Here is a 24,776-nt window from a genome sequence, read left to right on the forward strand (position 1 = left end):
GCACTCCGCCGCCAGTAGTAACAGCATCTCCTTGAGAGAAAGAACTGCGAACATCGTATTAAGTAGCTTCTCAGGTTAACCCGCGTGTGCGTGTGTGCATAATAGTAGATGAATGAATACATTCTCGCGTCCCCCCACCCACCCACGCCGCCCTTTAAGCAGTTAAACCTCGCTGACATCGAAGAATTAAACAAACAACACCCCAAAAAAAAATGGAACAAAAATAATTCCGCGTGCCTTTATTAAACCCCGGAGTCAAGAGTCCACCTCATGGTGGGTATCCGCTATCCAGGCCCCATAACGCTTGTTTCTGACCCTCGGGTTTATATCAGGGCGAATGGAAACCGACCTGGGTGGAAAAAAAAAATGCTCCCCGTGAATTAAGATAAGATTCTGACCCAGCTCATCTTGATATTACCAAGAGAAATAACACTGACCACAATCTTCCTCAAGATTACGACTACCCGGCTCCAAGAACTGAAATACAAAGAAGCATACGGTCCACGGTAATCTTATCAAGATTGTGATAAAGGCCCCACATTGACTTAATTAAGTCACGCCAGCCACTTGGCCTGGACAATGTAACTGTAAAAATATCACACGCACACACAGATCATCAAACAAAAAAATCGAAAGTGTTGGAAGAACTCAGCGGGCCGGGCAGCCTCTGTGGAGAGGACTGGGCAGGGACCTTTAGGGTCGGGACTCTTCTTCAGACCTTTCTCTCAGCATCTGCAGTTTCTTGTGCCTCCGCATACAGTCAACTAGTAGTAGAGGGGAGGGGGCGATGGGGGGGGGGGGGGGGGGGGAGTGGGGGCGCCGGAGAAAAGACACAAAATCCACCCTCGACCGAGGACTTGTTCGCTTGCAACTCGTTCTCATCTTTTGTTATACTGTTGTAAGTATTGTACTTGAGCGATGGACATCATTTGTGAATGATAACCTCTGCAGAAATTACCCCTCGGAATGAAACGTGCTTCGTTAAACAAAATATATATATATATATATAGATATATATATATAACTGTGATTAAAACTGCGTGGTTAGGCTGGAATTCTCTCTTTCTCCGTTTTGTGAAAGAGGGGATGGGGGGGTCGAAATGGTGATTATTGATAGCTGAGCCCCATTCACAAAAGAGACGAAACGACAGGGAAGCTAATTAGTCTGTGAAATATAGGTTGATACAACACAATCTCTTCAAAGTGAGACACATAACAGGCAGGGTTTAACATCTCGACTTGATCTTAGAAGGGGTTACACTCAAGATCACAACTTTCGGAATGCAATGGCGATGAACGTGAAGTTTGCAAATCAATTATTTGTTTCCTTTCTCCTCGCCAATGGTCGGATGGCGAGCACATCTTCTTTCTAAACGGACAGGCAACTTCGCATCAAAGTTTCACCTGGAGAGGGATTTTAAAAAATAATGCATTTCCTCCTCTCTCTCTCTGTCTCTCTCCCTCTCTCTATCTATCCCCCCCCCCTCTCCTCCTCCCCACCCCTCCCTCTACACCTCTCCTCCCCTTCAACCAAAAAAAAAATGTCTTGAATGCAAACAGCCCTTGATGCAAACACACATCTTTGCTGCAGGTCCCGCCTGCGTTTGTGTTGTGTGTGCGGGAGAGAGAGAGAGAGGGAGAGAGAGAGAGAGAGGGGGTGAGTGAGTGAATGGAAGGCTGGCTGGCTGTCTACAGTGTGATGCCTCTACCAGTAGTAGCCCTCATTGAGCTGACGGCCAATTCACCGCCTTGACGTTCAAGTTCGCGGGCGCGTCACGTCCGCACTTGAACTTGAATGTGTGTGTGTGTGTGTGTGTGTGTGTGCCGCTGTAATGTGTGTGTGTGTGTGTGTGTGTATGTATGTGTGTGTGCAATGTGTGTGTGGTAGCAGCTCCCTCTCCCTCTCTCTCTCTCTCTGACGGCGATCCCACAATCCATCTCCATCCGCCATCTTTGCATTATTTCCAATTTATTTTCTGTCAGGGGCTCTGATGAAGATATTTTTCTCTGGAGTCGCTGGCTCTCCGCTCCAGATGTGACCGACCATGTCTCGCCGCAAGCAAGGGAACCCTCAGCATTTAAGTAAAAGGGAATTTTCGCGTAAGTAACAACAACCAAAAAAAAAAAAAACCCCACTCACTGTGCGAAAAAAAAGAAGAAAAAAGCTCTTTTCATAACAAAATATTCATTTTAATAATATGCATACATTTAAATAATATTTCGGCGTGAAAGATATTGTTATTCTGCAGCTTGCTTCTCCTGTAAAGGGGGAATCTGAGGTGCATTGCATAGTTTGCAACAGTCAGGATGACAACAAAACGCTCAGAGTTTTAATTCTGCAGAGTTAGTTTTCCAAATCGATTGCAAGGGGAATAATTGCGCTGTAATATATTTCGGAAGGTTTTTTTTAAAGCATATGTCATCTTCGGGGTATTGCATGCGGGATCTTTGCGTGTAGTAACTGGACATCGCTTTTTGCATATTTTTTGTTGCAGTTTGCATATTTTGCGCCTCTTACCTCTCCTGTCTTTTTGATAATTTGCAATATTTTTTTTTTGCTCAAACGACCCCCCCCCCCTCCAAAAAAAAAAAGTTTGTGCTATTGAGAGTTGGAGCGAACCTTTTTTTTGTTGTTGCATTGGTGCCCGCTTCTCCGTTTCAGCGCTCAGTTGGTAGTTTTTATTTTATTTCGGGGAGGGTGTTTATCTATCTATCTATCTATCTATCTATCTATCTATCTATCTATCTATCGATATAAAATATAATGTTTGAAAACTTGCAAGTGGCGCGTAAGCGGGGCTGCCAAACGGAGACAGTGGATGGAACGCGGCGGATCGCAACGTTGAAAACGTGGCCAAATAAGGAGAAAGTCGGAATATTTATGGTTTTTATTCTGCTAAAATTTAAATAAATATATTCCTCTCCCTCCCCGAAAAAAGAAATAGCGTGAATGCACTTCGCTGCGGAGGCAGCCAGCGAGATAGCACCCTTTCAGCCGAGCGACCTTTTTTCTTATTGTTAGCCTGAAATTCTGGGGATTTTTCTTTTTTTCTTTCCTTTTTTGCAAAAATAATTGCGACTGAATTTCATCCTTGCAACCCAAAAAAATGTTTCTCTTTTTCGCTGCTGTTTGTGTGCGTCTCCGTGCAAAGGTTGGAATCTCATTTATTTTTTTTGTTGTTGTTGGGTATCGGTTGCATTCTCCTTTGCAAACTGGAGAAAGGTAAAAATGCGTTTAAGATAAGATGAGGGAATGCATTTTGTTAGTAGGTGTCAAAACATGCTTTAATGCAAGGTCTGCTTCGGCGGGAGATTAAATCCGAGACGTTTTTTTTGCTATTTATTGCATGTATTTACACCTAAAAAATAATATTAGATTAAACGCTCTTCTCTCTGCACGCTTCCGTCTTTATGGGGTTGAACGGCGCAGACTTCTTATTTGAGAAGATCTGTACTCTCACCAAAGGTAAATCAGTCTGAGACATTGCAATCCCTAATTTTTTGACAGCGCTCTGTTTTTTTTCCTGGGGAAGGGGTGACTGGAATAAATATATGGGAGTACCCCCTTTCTGTAAATGACTCCGGCCCTGATTTCAGTGAATGCTTTTTAAAAGCGATAAATAAATTATTTGGAATTCGGAAGCCACGTTCAATATCTCTCTCTGCAACCCCCCCACCCCCCCACCCCCCCTTCCCTTTTCTCTCTTAAGTTTCATTTATTTAAATGCACATTTGTGGGATTAGATATTTCTCCATCCCCATCCCCCCTGAGCTTGCTCGTCCCTCGCTGTCTCTCTATCCCGAACACAGAGAAGGGATAGGAGAATAGCTCGGGAATAGCAGGAGGAATCTGGCGCTCCCCCTCAGTCCCAATACCTTTCACCGCTGACAAGAGGGATTGCAATGTCTCCGCCGCTGCAGTTTCACCCCATTTTACTCGCGGTGCTTCCGACCTGCCTGCAACTTACACCAGACCTTCCTTCCCAGCGCAGAGTGCAATGCAATGGGTGCTTTCCGTTTCACGATTAAACCCTTCCCTCCTAACCCTGCCGCCTCGTCGGATAGTCTGAGTGGTGTGTGTGTGTGTGTGTTGTGCAAGGAGCGGGGGAAAGTGGGGTGCGAATGCCTTAAACGCAGCTTCCAACGTGCAAGGTGTTTTATTTATTATTATTATTATTTTATTTTTTTTGCACGACTTTGCAAATCGAAACGTTTTTGTGTTTTGTTGTCATTGTTTGCAACGTTAAAGCAGCCCGCTCGCTCACGGTGTGGGGTGGAGGGGAAGGTTAGCGAGCGGGCTGCACAGATGGGAGCAGGAGACATTGAACTTGGGCTTGCTTGCTTGCACCAGGTCTCCTTGCCTGTCTTTGTTTTTGCATAACGAGTTTGTAGGGGGTTGGGACACGGTGTGCGTTTGCAAGTATAACAATTTCCAGAGAGAGAGAGAGGGGGGGGAACAAAAATCAGGCGGGATTATGCATGCAATTGGAAAATGCAATTTGCAAAAATGCAACGCAACAAAATAAATATTCGGTCGGGTTTAGATAGTTGCAATTCTATTAAACTTTGTGTGCATGGCACCAACTTAAACGCGTGTCCCGCGTTGGGGAGCGGTAGCGATGCGTCGCCGCCGCTCGGGGGCGCTCCAAGTCAACTCATCACCATTGAAGCTCCTGGTTTAGCTCCATTGACCAGTAGAGCTGTTACCTGTGTTTCTATGTATCGGGCACATTATCATACACCCTTTACATGCATGCACATTGCATTCTAGCATTGCATTCATTCTCAATGCAACATAGTTCATGTTTTTTGTTTGTTTGTTTGTGGACACCTCTCTTAAGAAGAAAAAAAAGACCACCTTTTATTTTTTGCAGTTTGCCCATTGTTTTCAGCCACCTCCTGAAACAACACGTTCAATTTTGTTACAGACCAAAGGCATTGGTTCCAGAGCAACTTGAATCATTGCAGACAGAGGTTATAATTAAAATAATGGGTTGAAACATTCTTCCCCCCCCCCCTCCCCCTCAAAAAATATTTTGGTATTGTTTATTATTTTGAATTAATTTCAAGGGCTTGAGGCACATGCATAATGAAAATGTCATTTTGTTGAAAAAGATCTCTGTGTGTGGCGGAGAGCCGGAAAAAATATTGGTCGTATATTTGCAAAGATACTTCTTAAGCTGCAGTGTTGTGGTTTATTTTTAATTGTGCGTGATCTGTGTGTGAGAGAGAGAGAGAGAGAGAGAGAGAGAGAAACGAGAGGGAAGGCGATATATGTATTAATTTCCGTTCAACTTTGAGACGGCGAGGAATTAAGACAGAAAGGAATTGTGTTCTGGTCAGGTTAGCTCGGTGGATTAAGAGATTCCAGGCCGCTGCGATGAGGAGGGAACACGTTTTCCTTTGAAATGATCTTCCCTGTTTCCCTGCTTCATCGGTTGGTTTCGGGGTTGTAAAAAGCCAGAGCGAAAACACAAAAGTGCCTTAAGCAAGTTATTTGGAAATAAATTAATGCAGAGAGGATACACTTCAGCAGTCGTATACATGTCATTGAGTAGGTTAGATGAATATCATCATTTTCTTGCAAAAGTGACAGCAGATGTGGGAATTGATTAATAGAATGGCCACCAAGAGTATATTTGCCTCTTTTTGTTTGGGAGTCTTCTGATATTAAATATCGTAGATTTTATTTTGTGTGTCAAATGCAGATTTTAAAAAATGTATGTGTCGAGAGCTGGTGTCACCAGTGCGTGCTGCAGTACGTATGTAAAATATAGATCACTGGCCTAGATTTATGCAATCATTTTTTTCCCCTGCCCAGTAACACGTTGCAAAAAAATAAATAAGATCACACCGTTCACACAAATCTGACCGTGCCTGCCGTATTTTTTTCTTGGAGGAGTTTCGGTGCTGAATAATATGCCTTGAAAACCTGTTCGGTCTTTTCTAATAAACCCCCCCCCCCCCCCACTCCCCCGCCCCAAAAGAAAAATTGTACTCGTGAAATAATGAGGCTTCCTGTAATTCTGTGACAGTGCAAGTTGTTAAACTTTGAAGGACTGTCTGCGGAGAGCACTAAAACGTTACACGCTTGTCGCTACTATGGCCGGGGAGGCTGATGAATCAGAATATTCCTAGTCACGCTTTGTTTCCCAATCTCTCGTACTCTCTTTTTCTCATTCTCTCTCTCTATCTCTCGTTCTCTCTCTCTATCTCTCTCTCTCTGTCTCTCTCTCTCGTTCTCTGTCTCTCACTCTCTTCCTCACTCTCTCCCTTTCTCTTTCTCTTTCTCTTTCTCTCTCTCTCTCTCTCTCTCTCTCTCTCTCTCTACTCTCTTTCTCCCCCTCTCTCTCTCCCTCTCCTCTCTCTCTCTCTCTCTCTCTCTCTCTCTCCCTCTCTCTCTCTCTCCTTCTGCTCCTCTCCACTCCCCCCCCCATCCCAATTGTACCTATTAATGTGGAAACGTGTGCGCACATTTTAAATTGAAATGTTCTTATTTATCAGACGCACCACCTAATGAAGTGACTTGGCCAATGTATTTCCATGTCCAAAGGCAAACCTGGCTGTGGCTGTGGTGGGATTGCTGCATGCTACTCTCCCGCACTCCACAAAGGGTCTTGCATGCCACCACTTGTGCTCAACGTTTTTGCATGTTTAAAAACTGCGTTTTAATTTTTGCTCGTTGCAATAAGCATTTTTTTTTGGTATCGCGCTGGGAGGGAAACCAAGATTCAGCTGGTTTCCATTCCTTCTCACGAGAGTCGGGGAGGGGAGTGGAGGAGAGGGTTGGGGGGGGGGGTGGAGGAGAAAACTGTCGGTAAAATAAACTACTATCATTTCCAAAGCAAACTGAGGAGGGCAGCCATGTGTATACCTTCCCCCCCCCCCCAAAAAAACCCCCCAGCCAATCAACCATGAGCCTCAGTAACTAACAAACGTGTCCAATGCAGGGGGAATATGAAACGGTGGGACTCTTAAACGTAGAATTGCACCGAATTAAAGCAGGAAGTTGGGGGGGGGGGGGGGGGGTAACATTTCGTCCAGGGTTGCGTCGATTCGGGAACGTCGTTCGAGAAAGCGCCTCGCGAGTCCGGGTCGTGGTTTTTTTTTTGGTTTTTTTGCGGATTTCCGTTCGAGCGTTGATCATCCAAAATAAATAAATAATCTGCACCGCCCTTCACAGCGCAAGGTGCAGGAAAAATGCGAAACACAAAAACAGTGAAATAAGGGGCTGCGTTTGAGAGGTGGGCTCGCCGATCGAGCCTTTCCCTTCCCCGCTGCTCAGCACGATTGCAAATGAAATGATTCGGGAAAAAAAAAACCCTTTTGTTTAGTTGCGAGAGGGGATGGAGTATCTGTGGAAGAGTTTGCGGAGATGGTACACTTTCTGTGCATTATAAAAATGCTTCATTAATCATTTATCCATGCAAACATGCATTCTCTTTATACTGATACGAACACATCTACACGCTGGTAAATAACCACTCATTAACTCTCGGAGAAATCTATGCAACTGTAATAAATACAAAACGCACATCATAATTCCTCACCCCCTCCCCACGCATCGATGAAATAAAATTGATATCATACCCAGTGAGAACCCTATATAGACAGGAATATAATCTGCCTGTGGTATTCAAATTTTGAGTATGATAGCAAAATGTTCTTCAATAAATTGACACAAAGACGCATAGTAAACCACATTTATAGCACCATATAGATATAATATATATTTATAATTATACTGCAGGGGTTATGCTTTCCCATAATGTGTACGGAGCGTGGTGTCAGGTGAATATTTGTCTAAAAACTGTCTCTCATTTAATAAGTAGACAGATTGACGCAGTCTACAATTATAGCACCGAATGCAGCCAGTATGGGTAAAATATATATTCATAATTATATTGTAGGTATGTATAGACAATAGACAATGTATATGGACTGTGTAGTGAGGTGAATATTCGTCTAAAAGGTGGTTCTCGTTTCGCAGGTAGACAGTCCTGCGACACTGCATTTAATTGAATAGTCTGCAGCCTATGTAGATATAGATAATATTGCAGGGGTTATGTTTTCCTATGAAGCACATGAACTGTGTTGTGAGGTGGATATTTGTCAAAAAGGTGGCTCTGCTTTCAGTAATAGACAATACTCCTAAATTACATTTAGAGACCAGTAACCTGTATGGATATAAGACATATTCATAATTATATTGCAGGGGTTATGTTATGTTATAATGTATATGGGCTGTATTGTGGGGTGAATATTCCTCTAAAAGATTACTTTTCTTTCATAGGTTGACAGAGCAGCTCGTAGACTAGTTATCTAGAACCGTATGCAGCCAGTATAGATATAATATATATTTATAATTATATTGTGGATATTATGTTTTCCTATGATGTATATAGACTGAGTTGCGAGCTGGATATTTGTCTAAACAGTGGCTCTTTCATAAATAGCACGTACACTACACTTATAGGACAATTTGCAGCTTGTGTATATATATATATAATTGTAATGAAGTTATAGATATTATGTTTCGTTATAATGTATATGGACAGTGCAGTGAGGTGTATATTTGTTTAAATGTGAATCTTTCAAAAATAGACAGCGCAACTATTTATTTCTCACCATATGCAGCTTGCAGAGATAAATTATTTGTAATGATATTGTAGATGTTATGTTTTTTTATAATGTATATGGACAGTGCTGTGAGGTGGACATGTGTCTAAAATATGTCTCTCTCTCTCTCTCTCTCTCTCTCCCCCTCTCTACGCCGGGAAGCAGAGGCTAACCATGTGGAGATGGCGAGTACGGACGAGGAGGACACGGCGGCCATGGTGGGCCTGGGCAGCGGAGACCGTGACCTGCTGACCTGCGGCCAGTGCCAGGCCCACTTCCCACTGGCCGATATCCTGGTCTTCATCGAGCACAAGAGGAGGCAGTGCAACGCCACGGCCGTCTGCTTCGACAAGGCACTGGATAAACGTAGCCCATCGCCCCCCCACACAGAGCCCCGGAGGGTGTCCGAACCCGTCGAGATTGGCATCCAGGTCACCCCTGAGGAAGATGACCGTCTGCTAACGCCTACGAAAGGAATTTGCCCCAAGCAGGAACACCTTGCGGGAGGTAGTGTGCCAAAATACCATTCGGTGAACTGATAATTGCCTCTTTCATATTGTGTGTGTGTGTGTGTGTGTGTGTGTGCACGCGTGTACACGTGTGCAGGCGCGTGCTGGTGCGCGGGTGTATATGTACGTGTGCGTGCGATTGAGTGCACGCGTGTGTGCCTCAGTCACGTGTCACAAAGTGAACGCAGGCACGACAATAGACTTGCGGTCTTCGCTGAGAGACCCAGTCAGAGTTTGCGTTAAGTCTTTGCAGGATTTATCCTTTGAACGATCACTTCTCTGTACAAAGCTCACTGACGAGAGGGGACAAACTACCTTGTATGCAAAACGCCTTGGCGTGTCCCTATCATTGCTGTGTACAGTTGTCATGTTGTGCGTGCGATTCCTTGTGTGCGCACATGCACACAATTTTATTAACAGGTTATATTTCACCTCCTGTGACCACTGTGTGCATTTTTTATTTGAAGCATTTTGAAGGGTTGATATTTTTTATGTTGCACCACTATAGAGCAGGCTCCTTGGACACCTACACACTGTTGACTATGAAACTTAGAAAGGAGATTACTTTAATTTATTAACAGTGTTGATTTTATTTTTTTTAAGATTTATTTTTTTTAAAAACAAGTTTTAAAAATAAAAACTCAAGCAGTTTGTGCACCACCAGTGTTTTAGTTTGCGCTGACGTTTGCCAATATTACGTCTTTGTTTTGAGGATGATAATCCACATGTCTGGGTTCTAGAAAGGGTCTGACCTGGTCTTGGAAGGGATTTTTTTGTTACCTGAGCCTCTTTCCTCCTGCCCCTGGAGACCCAGAACGGGAGTTTGAAGTTTATTCAGCAGAAGGAGAAAGCACTGTTAGAATGGACGTCAGGGGCTGAGGCAGCGTTGTCTGGGATTTCCCTGTTGTCGTTGTTTATAGGGGCTGAACATTCCCACTGCAGATGTTCGGGCTGCGTTCCCCTGCCTGTCGGTGTGGTGATTCTTACACTGCGGTGGGAAGCCGGAAGAACAAAATACTTAAGTTGTGAAATCGGTTCAGTGAAGTTATGTCAGCACAAAAAACAAAACACTCTTCCAGGCGGTGGAGTTGCGGTGGAGTTGCGGCCTAACAGCGCCGGAGGGACCCGCGTTCGATCCTGACCGACTGTACGTTCCCCCTGTGACCCCCGTGGGTTTTCTCCGGGTGCTCCAGTTTCATCCCACGCTCCAAAGACCTGCGGGAGTGAATGCCTGTAAAATTGTCCCCAGTGTGTAGGATGGACAGCACAGAGTACGGGATCGGCATGGACTCGGTGGGCCGAAGGGCCTGCCTCCACGCTGTATCTCGAAAGCCTAAAGTAAAACTGAGACGCGACCCTCCGGCAGCTTTCCCCCCCAAATCACTTCAGCATCCTGACTTGCAAACATCTTGCCATCCCTTCACAGTAACTGGGTCTGAATCTCGGGACCCCCTTCTCCCTCACACTTCACTAGGAGATGCGCAGCGCTTTAAGAAGCTGTCTCACTACCTTATTCCTGAGGGCATTGCGGGACTGAATGCTTGGCTTGCGTTCTTGTCCCGGCATGAACGTCTCCAGCATCTGAGAGGTGCATCTTTTTAATATATTCCATGGTAACTGGGGAACTACAAGTGACGTTCTGGGTTAGTCGGTGAGTCAATGGTCCCATGATTTTGTGTTGATTCATCAGAACTCTCGGCATCCCTGCAGGGTTTATGTGTGTGTGTGTGTGTGTGCGCGTGTTTGTGTATGTGTGTGTGAGTGTGTGTGTGTGTGTTTGTGTATGTGAGTGTGTGTGTGCGTGTTTGTGTATGTGTGTGCGTGTGTGTGCGTGTTTGTGTATGAGTGTGTGTGCGTGTTTGTGTATGTGAGTGTGTGTGTGTGCGTGTTTGTGTATGTGTGTGAGTGCGTGTTTGTGTATGTGAGTGTGTGTGTGCGTGTTTGTGTATGTGAGTGTGTGTGTGTGCGTGTTTGTGTATGTGAGTGCGTGTTTGTGTATGTGTGTGTGAGTGTGTGTGCGTGTTTGTGTATGTGAGTGTGTGTGTGCGTGTTTGTGTATGTGAGTGTGAGTGTGTGTGTGCGTGTTTGTGTCTGTGTGTGTGCGTGTTTGTGTATGTGTGTGTGTGTGTGTGCGTGTTTGTGTATGTGAGTGCATACAAGGAACTGCGGATGCCGGTCACAGCACAAAGTGCTGAAGCAACTCAGCGGGTCGGGCAGCATCTCTGGGGAACGTTTCAGACTGAAGAAGGGTCCAGGCCCGAAACGTCACCTATCCACGTTCTCCAGAGATGCTGCCTGACCCGCTGAGTTACTCCAGCACTTTGTGTCCTTTTGTGTGAGTGTGTGCATGCGCACGCACATGTGTTTGTGCATGTGTGTATTTGCACGCACGCTGGCACGCACAGGAGTCCATGGCCTGTACATATTCAGCCCTGTGTACAGTTTAACCGTGAACTCAGGAATAAGTCTGTCTGCAACCTTCCCTCTGAAATGTCCACCGGGGGAATGGAACTGCATTGTTTAAATGCCTCTGAAGTCATTGTTTTCAGCACCGTTGTGTGTTGACATTCTTTTGGAGTTTATATATATTTTTTAAAAGATTTAAAAGCTCGAATGTGAAATAGAATGATCTTTTTAACCATTTAAAAACCTGTGGAATACAGAGGGAATTGCAACGTCCTTTTTTATTTCGCCGTTTGCTGGGTGAACTTTGAAGCCACCGTATGCGTTCATTATCTGTGAGGTTTGAGGTAACGTTGGGAGAGGAGGAGATGGTGTGTTATTGTTTGTCACTAGTCAGTAGTGTGAAGCAATGCATAGACTGTCCAGTCTCTCCAACCCACTGCAGTGCCTGTCAGCTGGTGATTCAGGTGCTAACGTCTGTTGGTTCAAGCCGGTTGGGAATGTGTCACGGGGAGAACGTGGATTTTGACTCCATCTGTCTCCGTGCCTTCACTGGGATGGCGGAACTGTGCGGTTTTAATGCATTTCTAATAAAATGAAATATTTCTCACCGCTGATGAGACGGAGGGACGTTTAGACTAGGGGAGATGTTTTTTTTTTATACAGAGGATGGTGGGTGCCTGGAGCTGCCAGGGGCAATGTCAGAGGCAGAGACGATAGTGGCATGTAAGATGCTTTCACAGAGGCACATGGAGGTGAGGGAACAGAGGGGATGTGGATCAAGTGCAGGCAGATGAAGTCGGTTTAACTTGGCATCATGTTCGCGACTAACATTGTGGGCCAAAGTTCCTGTGCTGTGGTGTTCTGTCTTCCATGTAATCTGCAGAAGGGTCTCGACCCGAAACGTCAGCTATTCCTTTTCACCAGAGCTGCTGCCTGACCCCGCTGAGTTGCTCCAGCCTTATTGTGTCTATCTTCGGTGTAAACCAGAACCAGTCGCTGCTTACACATCTATATTCTACAGTCTACGTGGATGAGGGGGGGTGTAAGGTTACTGATAGTTATGATGCCACGATTAAGTCTGCTACTTCTTCCTGATCCATGTGAAAGGGTTTATTTCTGTCAGGGGGCGGAATATTTTTTTTGTTCCCTTCGTGATCTGCCATTATCTTCCGAGTTTAGAACCGCATGGAAACAGGCTCTTCGGCCTACAAGCCTTTACGTCTTTGGAGTAATTGTGGAAACTGGAGCCCCCCGGAGAAAATCCACGCAGGTCGCGGGGAGAGCGTACAGACTCCGCGCAGACAAACAAACACCCGTGGTCAGGATCGAACCTGGGTCTCTGGCGCTGTAAGGCAGCAGTTCCACCGCTGCGCCATCGTGCCGCCCCTGTCATTGGATGGAAGGGAGCGCGCTACCTCTGGGGAATGCCAGTGCGTGCACGGGGCAGTACGCTGGGGAAAGTGCCTCAAGGGTGTGCGTGTGTACATGTGCGTTGGTGCGAGTGGCCTACCCAGAATGAGAAAAGGCACACCTTCGGAAAGGAGATGAGGGAGGAGTTTCTTCAGGCAGAGGATGGTGAATCTGTGGAATTCATTGCCACAGATGGTGGTGATGGCCCAGTCATGAATATTTTCAAAGCGGAGTTTGACAGGTTCCTAACTCGTAAGGGCGTCAACGGTTACGGGGAGAAGACAGGTGAAAGGGGTCGTGAGGGAGAGATAGATCAGCCACGATTGAATGACGGAGTAGACTTGATGGGCCGAATGGCCACATTCTGCTCCTATGACGCACGAACTTACGGCTATGCAAATCTTCCTCCCACCCCTCCCCCAACCTTTCACGAACAGCGGCCATTTTATCAATACGTAGTAGATAGAGCAGGAAGTGAGTGACTTCAACACGATGTTAAATTATTCAAAGAATATCCTTTTAAACATTTTTTAAATCATATTCCACCGAGCCAGAATGCTGAATGTCGGACTTGTCTGTTTTGTTTGTAGTGAGATAGAGGAAAATATTTTCTGCAGAACTTTGGATGTGTGGCCATGGAACTGTGCCAGTGGCTGGCCTGTCGTGTGGATTCATATTGTTTGACTTAACTGGGAATGCAGCGCTGGTGATTTCTTCCACTGGGCCACCGCTGCACGCTTACAGATGGGGCAGGATTGTTGTTTGTCAGAAGCTGCAGCCTTCCACCTCTGCCGCCCCCCGCTCTCTGCTCTCCTCTCCTCTTCCCACTGCCCGCTGCGCACACGCTCAGTCCCTCTCGCTCGCGGGCGCTCTCGTTAGCATCAGCACGCTGCTGGGCAGGCTGGCAGCTCCGTACGGGCACACTCATCCACACCCTTGCACAACGGCACGCATTCTGCCACAAATATGCCTCACTCACACCAGCACATACACGCACACACACACATACACATACACACACATACACAGGCACGCACACATATACACACACACGCACGCACGCACGCACACACACACACACACACACACACACACATACACACACGCACACACATATTCACACATATATATTCACTACACACACACACACACACACACACACACATATTCACGCACACACACATATATATATTCACACACACGCACACAGAAACACATATTCGCACACACACATACTTACAGAAACACACATACACGCACATACATGCACACACACATATTCACACCCACACATATATACACACACACAAAAACACACATATTCACACACTCACACACACACACACACACACACTGGGGCACACATCGGTATTCTCCAGCAGTCTGTGTGTGTGAGTGGGTGTGTGTGAATGTGAGCATGAGTGTGTGTATGCATTGTGTGTGAGTAAGTGTGTGTATGAGAGTGAGTGTGTGTGTGAATGCAAGCATGAGTGTGTGTGTATGCATTATGTGTGAGTGTGTGTGTGTTGTGTGCAAGCGTGTGTGTGAGCTTGTCCAGGCAGGGTTGGGACCCTGTAACTGGGGCACTCCAGAGTTGTGCAGTTTGCCTTTGCGTTTCAGTCTGGGGAAGTGAGTGTACAGCTGCAGATGTGTAGAAACAGCCAGCACTCAGCTGTGAGTCAACGTTGTTCTCCACAACCTCTCGGTCGCATTGCAACTTGAAGCCAGTAGCTAGTGCATGGATGGCAGCCAGCCTTGAGTAAGCTGTGCTTGAATTCCCAGCCTCAGCATCAAAGTTTATTTATACAGGCTGGCCCCGATATACACATCCAGACGTAAAAGTGGAAAGCGAGATCTGTTTAAAGCTGAGGTGTCTCAACACCGGCCTGGTTGTGTGTGTGTGTGTGCGTGTGTGTGTGTGTGTGTGTATGTGTGTGTGTGTGTGTGTGTGTGTGTGTGTGTCTGTCTGCGCGTATGTGTGGGTGCGTGTGTGTGTGTGTGTGCGTGCGTGCGTGCGTGCGTGTGAGCGCGTGTGTGTGTGTGTGTCTGTCTGCGCGTATGTGTGGGTGCGTGTGTGTGTGTGTGTGTGTGCGTGCATGCGTGCGTGCGTGTGTGTGCGTGCGTGCGTGTGTGTGTGTGTGCGTGCGCATATGTGTGGGTGCGTGTGTGCGTGCGCATATGTGTGGGTGCGTGTGTGCGCGCGTGTCTGTGTGTGTGTACGTGTGCATGTGTGTGCACGTGTCTGTGTGTGTGTGTCTGTCCGCGCGTGTCTGCGTGTGTCAGTCTGCGCATGTGTGTGTGCGTGTATGTGTTACGCATACACTTGCATGTGTGCCTGCCTATGTGTGTGTGTTTGTGTGCTTTTACCGTGTTTGCAAGTCTGCGTGTGTGTATGTACGCGTGTGTATGTATGCACATGCATGTATGCGTGCCTGTGTGTGTTTGTGTGTTTTTACCATGTGCTTGCAACTGTGTGTGCTTGTACATCTAGGTGCCCCTGTGCATTAGCATGCATGTGTGTGTGTTTACACATTTCACTGCTTGTGTGCATTTCCATGTGCCCCTGTGCATCAGGGTGCATGCATGTGTGCGTATGCGGGTGTTCCCTCCATGTCGCTCTCTCCTGGTTTTCTCCCCCCTCCTTCCCCGTTGCCCTCTTTTCTCCCCCTGCCCCTTGGTGCAGTTGTTTGCCCCCTCATTTGATGCCTCTTCACCCGACTGGTCCATTGAAGGGGTGGTCACCTGGGGGAGGAGGATAGATCCTTGTGAAGATCTGTAGAGCGTTGTAAATTTTATAGCTGGTTGCCCGAAGTGATCGTTGACAATGACATTTATTTGCATTGGCTGTTGGATTGGACATCATTTGCAGCCAAATTTTTATTTGCGTGGATGTCAGGTTACAGATGGAGCAATGTACAGGCTGCCTCTCAGCGCTCGCTGCACTGCTGCAAGGCATGGGAAACGAGGAACCTTGCCTATTATGCTCCCGCCATGGCCGGCATGGACTCGGTGGGCTGAAGGGCCCGTTTCTGCACTGTATCTCTAAGGCCACAACACTCTAAATACAGGACAAAAATACCAGCTCTCCAATTCCTATCCTGTCCTGAATACACAAACAATCACCATCCAGTGCATCATTAAATGGAGACAGAAAGCAGTATTGTTTTGATTTAATTATAATTCCTGTAAATTCTCAAATCCCGTTTCTTTTCTTATTTTGAGGCCATAACAGATTTATTTGCTTTTCCTGTCTTTTATTTTAAAGAGTAGTTTAGCTTGGTTCTATTTATTATTGTCACGTGTACCGAGGTACCGTGAAAAGCTTTTGTTTCCGTGATATCCAGTCAAGGAACAGAGTATGCATGAATACAATCAAGCCATCCACACTGCACAGATAAAGGATAAATTGTACAGCATCTAGTGCAGGATATAATTTGGAATAATTCTCTGGGCAGGGGATCTCTCCATTTATATTTAAAAGGGCCTGTCCCACTTTACGAGGTAATTCAAGAGTTCTCCCGAGTTTCCCCTGATTCGATCTCGGAGAATTACGGTAATAGCCGCTCGTAGGTACTCGGGGCTCTCGTGGACATTTTTCACGGTGCTGAAAAAACTTCACGAGTTACCGCGTTTCCCGAGAGCCTGCCGTTAGCGTTACGAGCTGCTCCGGGACATCCACGAGCTCCGACGTACCCGCTACGTACATTCTACGTACTTACCACGAGTTTGATTTTTTTAAAACTCGGGAGAGCTCTTGAATGAACTCGTACAGTGGGACAGGCCCTTAAGAGCATGAGACATTGGTCAGAATCAGGCCATTCGGCCCATCAAGCCTGCTCCACCTTTCGATCATGGCTGATCAATTTTTCCCTCTCAACCCCATTCTCCTGCCTTCTCCCCGTAACCTTTGACACCCGTACTAATCAAGGATCTGTCTATCTGCCATCTGTGGCAATGAATTCCACAGTTTGACCACCCTTAGCTGATGGAATACCTCCTCTCCTTTCTAAAGGCACGTCTTATATGGGACAGATTATACTTCATTTTTTGGACGTTAAACCTGGGTGCTGCCGAATTCTGGGTGCTCAGTTTTCAGAACTGGTTGCTGGTTACAGTAAATTAATCTGAATGCTGGCACCTTGACTGGGGAGTTTATTGTTGTGTTTCAGTTCTCGGGGAGTTGCCGTGTATCTACAGGAGAGGCTTTTGTCTTTCATAAGACAAGTCACTGTCCTGGTCCAAAGGCCTTATTGCAGGCTGATCTCGGGTTTTCTTGCATAGCAACAGAAGTTGACCTTGGTACAAAAAAGGCTGAATGTGGATTAAGATAAGTACTTCCAGCATGTGGACTTTGGACTTTGGATTTGGGACCTTTTTATTTGTCATTGGCACCAAATTGATCGGGTTGATGCACAGAGTAGGTGAATCGAGGACCAGATGACATAGGTTTAAGGGGAAAAGATTTAATAAGGACTGGACTTGGGAGCTTTTTATTTGTAAATGGCACCAAAATATGGCGACTGTGCATTTGTGTGCTGTCCAAAAGAATTTCACTGTGTTGAACCATCGAGCCATTGTACTTTTGAACATTGACAAGCTTCCGACCAGTACACTTTGCCCAACATTTTGGCATTATCAAGAGAAGCAAAAGTGACCATCACGTCATTCAGTGTAGGATTCTCCCGACCCAAGAACAGGTTAAAGATATAGAGCCATACATTCCGCAGTAATCTTATCAAGGTTGTGATGTTAGTCACAAGGTCATAAGTGATAGGAGTAGAATTAGGCCATTTCGTCCATCAAGTCTACTCCGCCGTTCAATCATGGCAGATCTATCTCCCCCCTCCTAACCCCATTCCCCTGCCTTCTCCCCATAACCTCTGACACCTGTACTAATCAAGAATCGATCTCTCTCTGCCTTAAAAATATCCACTGACCTGGTCTCCACAGTCTTCTGAGGCAAATAATTCCACAGATTCACCAACTTCTGACTAAAGAAGTTCCTCCTCGTCTCCTTCCTAAAAGAACGTCCTTTAATTCTAAGGCTATGACCTCTGGTCCTAGAGGAAACATCCTCTCCACATCCACTCTATCCAAGCCTTTCACTATTCTGTGTTAGTAGAAGCCAAATGAAGGCCCACGATGACTTAATGAAGTCACGCCACCCACTTGGCCTGGTCACTGTGATCATCGCATAGAGATGATGTCCGCCGTTAGAACAAAACAGCGTAAATGTCAGGATACAGTGAGGGTGCGGATGAGTTACAGAGAACAGACTCAGAATACACCTCTCAGCCTCTGTTCTCGACAGACCACACTTGTTTGCCTGTAACACATTGGTATGTTTTTCCCCCCCCAGTGTCGTGAGTATTGTACTTATGTCTGTGAAATCCTTTGTAAATTATAACCTCTGTAGAAGTCACTCGTTAGAAATAAAGGCGCTTAATTTAAAAAAATCTAACAGTGTTTAAGCTGCTCCGTTAACTGGACTTAACTCCTCGGTGGTTGGGAAGGGGAGGGTGAGGTGACCCACTGCCCAAAATGGTGATTGTTGATAGTTACTCCGCATTCAGGCGAGAGACTCCAGATTAGTGCAGCAAATCAGTCTTTGAAATGTGGCTTGATATAATAATAATCATCTGTCTAAAGCGAGGATACTTGTAGATACTTCTAACAGATACTTCTCACAAGGTTCGGACTCTAGGAAGAGTCACCACACTCAGTATCATCACACTCAGAAGTATACGCAGTGCAGCAGTAGGCCGCTCGGTTCCAGCCACTGATTACACCACAGCATCTGCGACCTTGGCATTTTCCACTGAATTGTTATAAACCTCCAGACTCGGGAAACAAGAGGGGACGGCGCAGTGGCGCAGCCGGTAGAGCCGCTGCCTCACAGCGCCAGAGACGCCGGTTCGATCCTGACCCCGGGCGCTGTCTGTGTGGAGTTTGCACGTAAACCCTCTGTGACTGCGTGGGTTTCCACCGCGAGTGCTCCGGTTTCCTCCCACCCTCCAAAGGAAGTGCGGGGTTGCAGATCCGGGTGTGTAGAGGATAGTGAGAGTGTATGGGGTCATCGGCGGTCAGCTAGGTGGGCCGAAGGGAAAATTGGATGTCAACGGTGACTGGGTGTGCATGTGGGCCAGTGTTCCTGGCCGGGCAAGTCTAATTAGCCTTTTGTGTTTGCAATCTGCCAGCTCTCAACACCAGGAATGTTGGCAAACACTCTTGACTGTATAAGAGGCTGCCCCAGCCCAGATAACTTGACGTGGATTAATGAGGCTACACAAAGCACTGGATTCCCGAGCTGCCCCCTCTCCTCATTAAAAGACATCTCCCGCAATGGAATGGAAGCCAGGGTCCGCGTCCTCTTGGGTTACTGGGACTGTGCTGAGATTGGGTATAAAATCACGAGAGGGTAGATGCACAGAGTCTCCTGCCCAGAGTGGGTGAATCGAGGAGCAGAAGACATAGGTTTAAGGTGAACCTTCACACAAAGGGTGGTGGGTGTATGGAACAAGCTGCCAGAGGAGATGGTTGAGCTGGGACTATCCCGACATTTAAGAAACATTTAGACAGGTACATGGATAGGACATATTTGGAGGGATATGGACTGAACGCGGGCAGGTGGGACTAGTGTAGCTGGGACATGTTGGCCGGTGTGGGCAAGTTGGGCTGTAGGGCCTGTTTCCACACTGTATCACTCTATGACTCTATGGTGGAAGGCCAGTTGTGTTCAGCACCCTTGGTTTGTTGGGGGAGAAGAGCCACAATTCTTGTCACTGCCTCTGTGGGAGGTCCCTTGTGTTTTAACGTGGTCTCCTTTTCGAGTCATGGAGTCATACAGCATGGAAACAGGCCCTTCGGCCCAACTTGCTCCTGCTGACCAAGATGCCCCATCTACACTACTCCCACCCGACCGCGTTTGCCTCATATCCCTCTAAACCTTTCCTGAATTGAATCCGCACTTGTCTCTTGTTGAATGAAGTCCTGACATTGTTGATGTGGAACACCTATCCATGTTCTCCAGAGATGCTGCCTGATCTGCTGGGTTACTCCAGCACTTTGTGTCCTTTTGTGTAAACCAGCTTCTGGTGATCCAGCACCAGGTGTCAGTGGTTACGGGGAGAAGGCAGGAGAATGGGGTTAGGAGGGAGAGATAGATCAGCCATGATTGAATGGTGGAGTAGACTGGATGGGCCGAATGGCCTAATTCTACAATTCCTTATGATCTGCAGTTCCTTGATCTACATCTTCAACAGAATATTATCGTCTATTATGGGGGGGGGGGGGGGGTGGGGAATTGAATACAAAAATAGCTAGACAGACACAAAGTGCTGGAGTAACTCAGCGGGTCAGGCAGCATCTCTAGAGAAAAAGGAATAGGTGGCGTTTCGGGTCGGAACCCTTCTTCAAGCTGGAGAATGGATTTGACCTGAAACATCACCTATTCCTTCTCTCCGGAGATGCTGTCTGATCCGCTGAGTTCCTCCAGCATTTTGTTTCTATCTTAGGTGACCAGCGGAGACGGGCTTGAGCTAATTAGCAAAATAATTGGAAGTGACAAAAGGTCATAATGGCACTAGGGTCCACTGAGTGTGCTGGCTCCTGGCAGAGGCCCATCATTTAATCCATGTCCTGGCTTTAAACGGGCCTAAACATTATTTTATTTTTTCTTTCAATTTCTTAAAACTCCGATGAATTTTCTCTTCCCATCCTTCCACTTTGTGAGTTCCAGGTCCTAACAAGTCTCTCCCTCAACAAAGAATGTTTCTCACGCAGTGAGTGGTTAAGATTTGGAATTCGAGGTTTCCAAGTGGGACAGGGACAGAGTGAGTTATTCACACACAGGGTGTGGACATCTCAGGCAAGGCTAGTATTTATCAGCCATCCTTAATTGCTGCCTTGGAGGTGGTGGTGAGTCATCTGGAAATGCCGCAGTCCTTCTGGTTAAGATCTCTCAGATTCTTTTTAGACGTACAGCGCGGAAACACGCCCTGCGGCCCACCGAGTCAGCGCCGACCAGCGATCACCCCCCCCGTACACTAACTCGCACAAACCAGGGACAACTTTACAACTTACCTGAGCCAAATTAACCAACAAACCCGCACGTCTCCGGAGTGTGGGAGGGGACACGGAGAAAACCCCACGCAGGTCACGGGGAGAACGTACAAACTCCGTACAGGCAGCACCCGCAGTCAGGATCGAACCCTGGTCTCTGGCGCTGTGAGGCAGCAACTCTACCGCTGCTCCACCATGCCGCCCGATCGGCAAGTGGACCCTTTTGAAAAGGGAATGGGATGAGCAGAGCCTGACAGCGCAGAAACAAGCCCTTTGGCCCACCACAGCCACACCGACCAGCAAATACTCATGAAAGTGACCTTGTTCCCAGGCTTGCCAGAAAGAGCTGGAGAGTCCTATTAAAGGGATGATAAATGTGATGGGCTGAATGGCCTTGATGATTTTATAGAGGGGCGTTGCACTAAATTAACAAAGCACGCATGTAGTTCTCTGTGGATAGTCTCAGCAATCTGTTCTTCAACAAGAGTGGCACAGTGCCGCATTGGTCGAGTTGCAGCCTTACAGCGACCTAGGTTCGATCCTGACCATGGGCGCTGTCTGTGCAGAGTTTGTACCTTCTCCCCGTGCCCAGAGTGGGTTTTCTCCAAGATCGTCAGTTTCCCCCCCACACTCCAAAGACGCATGCGTTTGCAGGCTGATTGGCCTCGGTATAATTGTAAATTGTCCCTTGTGTGTGTAGGATAGCGTTAGCGTGCGGGGATCTCTGGTCGGCGCGCACTCGGCGGGCCGAAGGGCCTGTGTCCGCGCCTTCCCTCTGAACTAAACCAGAACTAATCATTAACAAGTCAGAAAGAACTGCAGGTGCTGGTTTAAATCTAAGGTAGACACAAAATGCTGGAGCAACTCCGTGGGTGAGGCAGCATCTCTGGAGAGAAGGAATGGGCGACGTTTTCCGGTCGAGACTGAAACGTCAGACTGAAGACAGGTCTCGACCCGAATCGTCGCCCATTCCTTCTCTCCAGAGGTGCTGCCTCACCCGCTGAGTTACTCCAGCATTTTGCGTCTACCTTCAAATATAATCATTGTTCCGCCATTCAGTCGGGAAAATGACCTATTTATTTTTTCTTGCCAACAACAGGAGCCTCCACTGTAGCAGTCCCGATCACCGGCTGGGTTTACGACAGACTGCAGGAAAATAATGTTAAGCTGAATTTCTTCAGTCAATGTTGGAGAACGGCAGGCTTGAAAGCCTGTCTTGCAAAGCCCAAGATACCTTCTTACACTTCACTTTGTCACATCTCAGCGAGGACCCAACCACACACTAAATCTTTAATATGGAAAGCTACTTCCTTTCTTCCTTCCTTTATAAACCCCCTGGTCCTCGGCACCTGCCAGGTGGTGTTTGCAGACACTCTCTCACTCTCCCGTAATATCTCCTTCCTGATTGTACTCGTGTGACTGGCGAAGCCATTTCTCTCCTCTCCCGGTCCCTCAGAACAGCCGTGATTATCGTTGTCACTTCGCTCGTTGGCGTCAACCTCCTGAAGTGATTTTGCCACTCGTTACATTTGCGCTGTTCTCAGAGGCTGCCGGGGTTGGGAGGATTGGGGAAGGAAAAGTCGAGGCTTTTCTTCCCCACCTTCAATCCCGTTCCGTTGCCAAACTCTGAAGAGAGCTGCCCGTCGTCCACAAGCTGTCGGCTTTAGTAGCAAAAGGACACAAACTGCTGGAGTAACTCAGCGGGTCAGGCAGCATCTCTGGCGAACGTGCATGGGTGATCTTTCAGGTCGAGAACCTTTAGATTCTCCTTCAAAAGCTCATAAGTGATTCGAGCAGACACTCACATTTCTATACATACATACATATGACACACACACACACACACACACACACACACACACACACACACACACACACACACACACACACACACACACACATATTTACACACACACACACACACACATATTTACACACACACACACACACACACACACACATATATTTGCACACACACACACACATACATACACATGTGTGTGTGTGTGTAAATATGTATATATAATTATGTGCGTTAATGTATGTATGTATATATGTGTGTGTATATATATATATATATATATATATATATATATGTACACACACATGCATACATACACATACGGCACGGTGGCGCAGCGGTAGAGTTGCTGCCTTATAGTGAATGCAGCATCTGAGACCTGGGTTCGATCCTGACAACGGGTGCTGTCTGTATGGAGTTTGTACGTTCTCCCCATGACCTGCGTGGGTTTTCTCCGAGATCTTCGGTTTCCTCCCACACTCCAAAGACGTACAGGTTGTTAAGTTAATTGGCTTGGTATAAATGTAAAAATTGTCCCTAGTGGGGGGGGGGGGGGGGAACAGGATAGTGTTAATGTGCGGGGATCGCTGGTTGGCGGGGACCCGGTGGGCCGAAAAAGGGCCTGTTTCCGCGTTGTATCTCTAAACATAAAATCAAACAAAGGAAAATACTCCAAAAAGATAAAACCAACGCCAGCAAGTCTCTGCAGTTCTGAGCATATTTTTGGAGGTTGTAGTGTTTAATAACCTGATGGTAGTGGGGAAGAAGCAGCTCCTGAACCTGGACATTACAGTTTTCAGGCGTCTACCTTCTTCCCGAAGGCATTGGTGAAATGAGAGAGTGTGGCCAGGGTGGTGTGGGTCATGGTGATGATGCTGGCTGCCTTCTTGAGGCAGTCACTCAGCCACAGATTCGCCTGCTCTTTCCACAGCACATCAACAACAGACAATAGACAATAGGTGCAGGAGTAGGCCATTAGGCCCTTCGAGCCAGCACCACCATTCAATGTGATCATGGCTGATCATCCCCAATCAGTACCCCGTTCCTGCCTTCCCCCCATATCCCCTGACTCCGCTATCTTTAAGAGCCCTATCTAGCTCTCGCTTGAAAGTATCCAGAGAACCTGCCTCCACCGCAGAGAATTCCACACTCACCACTCTCTGTGAGAAAAAGTGTTTCCTCGTCTCCGTTCTAAATGGCTTACCCCTTATTTTTAAACTGTGGCCCCTGGTTCTGGACTCCCCCAACATCGGGAACATGTTTCCTGCCTCTAGCGTGTCCAAGCCCTTAACAATCTTATATGTTTCAATGAGATACCCTCTCATCCTTCTAAACAGAGTATACAAGCCCAGCTGCTCCATTCTCTCAGCATATGACAGTCCCGCCATCCCGGGAATTTGCCTTGTGAACCTACGCTGCACTCCCTCAATAGCAAGAATGTCCTTCCTCAATTTAGGGGACCAAAACTGCGCACAATAGTCCAGGTGTGGTCTCACTGGGGCTCTGAACAGTGAAAGCACCTGAAGTTACTGAATGAGATAATAATAATAATAATAATAAATTTTATTTATGGGCGCCTTTCAAGAGTCTCAAGAGATGATAGCTCGGCATGACTGCGAATGTACGGGTTCCAGAACGTACGTTGTAATCAGATAGAATGTGTTTTTCACATTGATGTGGAAGTTGCCAATCCGGTTTGGCGATCGTTCAAGCCGAGTTATGAATAGCAATTTATTGGAAATTTCATGACGTGGAAATTGTTTGCATGGTTTAAAGGAAGAGAGGTATGCCCCGTCCACGTTTGTTGTTGCTGGCGCTCCTCTGGCTTGCCGTGACGCTTATTGTCAGCACCCGAGTCAAAATATCGCAACTGCAGCGTGGCCTCACTGGAAACGGAGCAGACTTTAACCGCATGCCCCACGCTGATGTCAACGGACTTCTCCTTGTAACACAGGTCAACCCAAAGGCCA

The 24,776-nt window shown here is 46.8% G+C and overlaps 1 protein-coding gene across 4 annotated transcripts in view; it reads left to right on the forward strand.

Moving 5' to 3' along the window:
* Positions 1 to 1,668: 1,668 nt before the first annotated feature.
* The window catches only part of bcl11b (BAF chromatin remodeling complex subunit BCL11B), a 180,897-nt gene continuing 157,789 nt past the window's right edge, over positions 1,669 to 24,776 (forward strand). The window contains exons 1-2 of one of the 4 annotated variants that reach the window (XM_033027687.1): positions 1,669 to 2,100; positions 8,782 to 9,126. In XM_033027687.1, coding sequence (XP_032883578.1) covers positions 2,046 to 2,100; positions 8,782 to 9,126 — 400 coding nt within the window. In that variant the 5' untranslated portion in view covers positions 1,669 to 2,045. The remainder of the gene's footprint in view (positions 2,101 to 8,781; positions 9,127 to 24,776) is intronic. The other 3 variants (XM_033027688.1, XM_033027685.1, XM_033027686.1) reach the window with 3 other exon arrangements.

Source organism: Amblyraja radiata, chromosome 9 (assembly GCF_010909765.2).
Source record: "Amblyraja radiata isolate CabotCenter1 chromosome 9, sAmbRad1.1.pri, whole genome shotgun sequence".
NCBI classification, from domain to species: Eukaryota; Metazoa; Chordata; class Chondrichthyes; order Rajiformes; family Rajidae; genus Amblyraja; species Amblyraja radiata.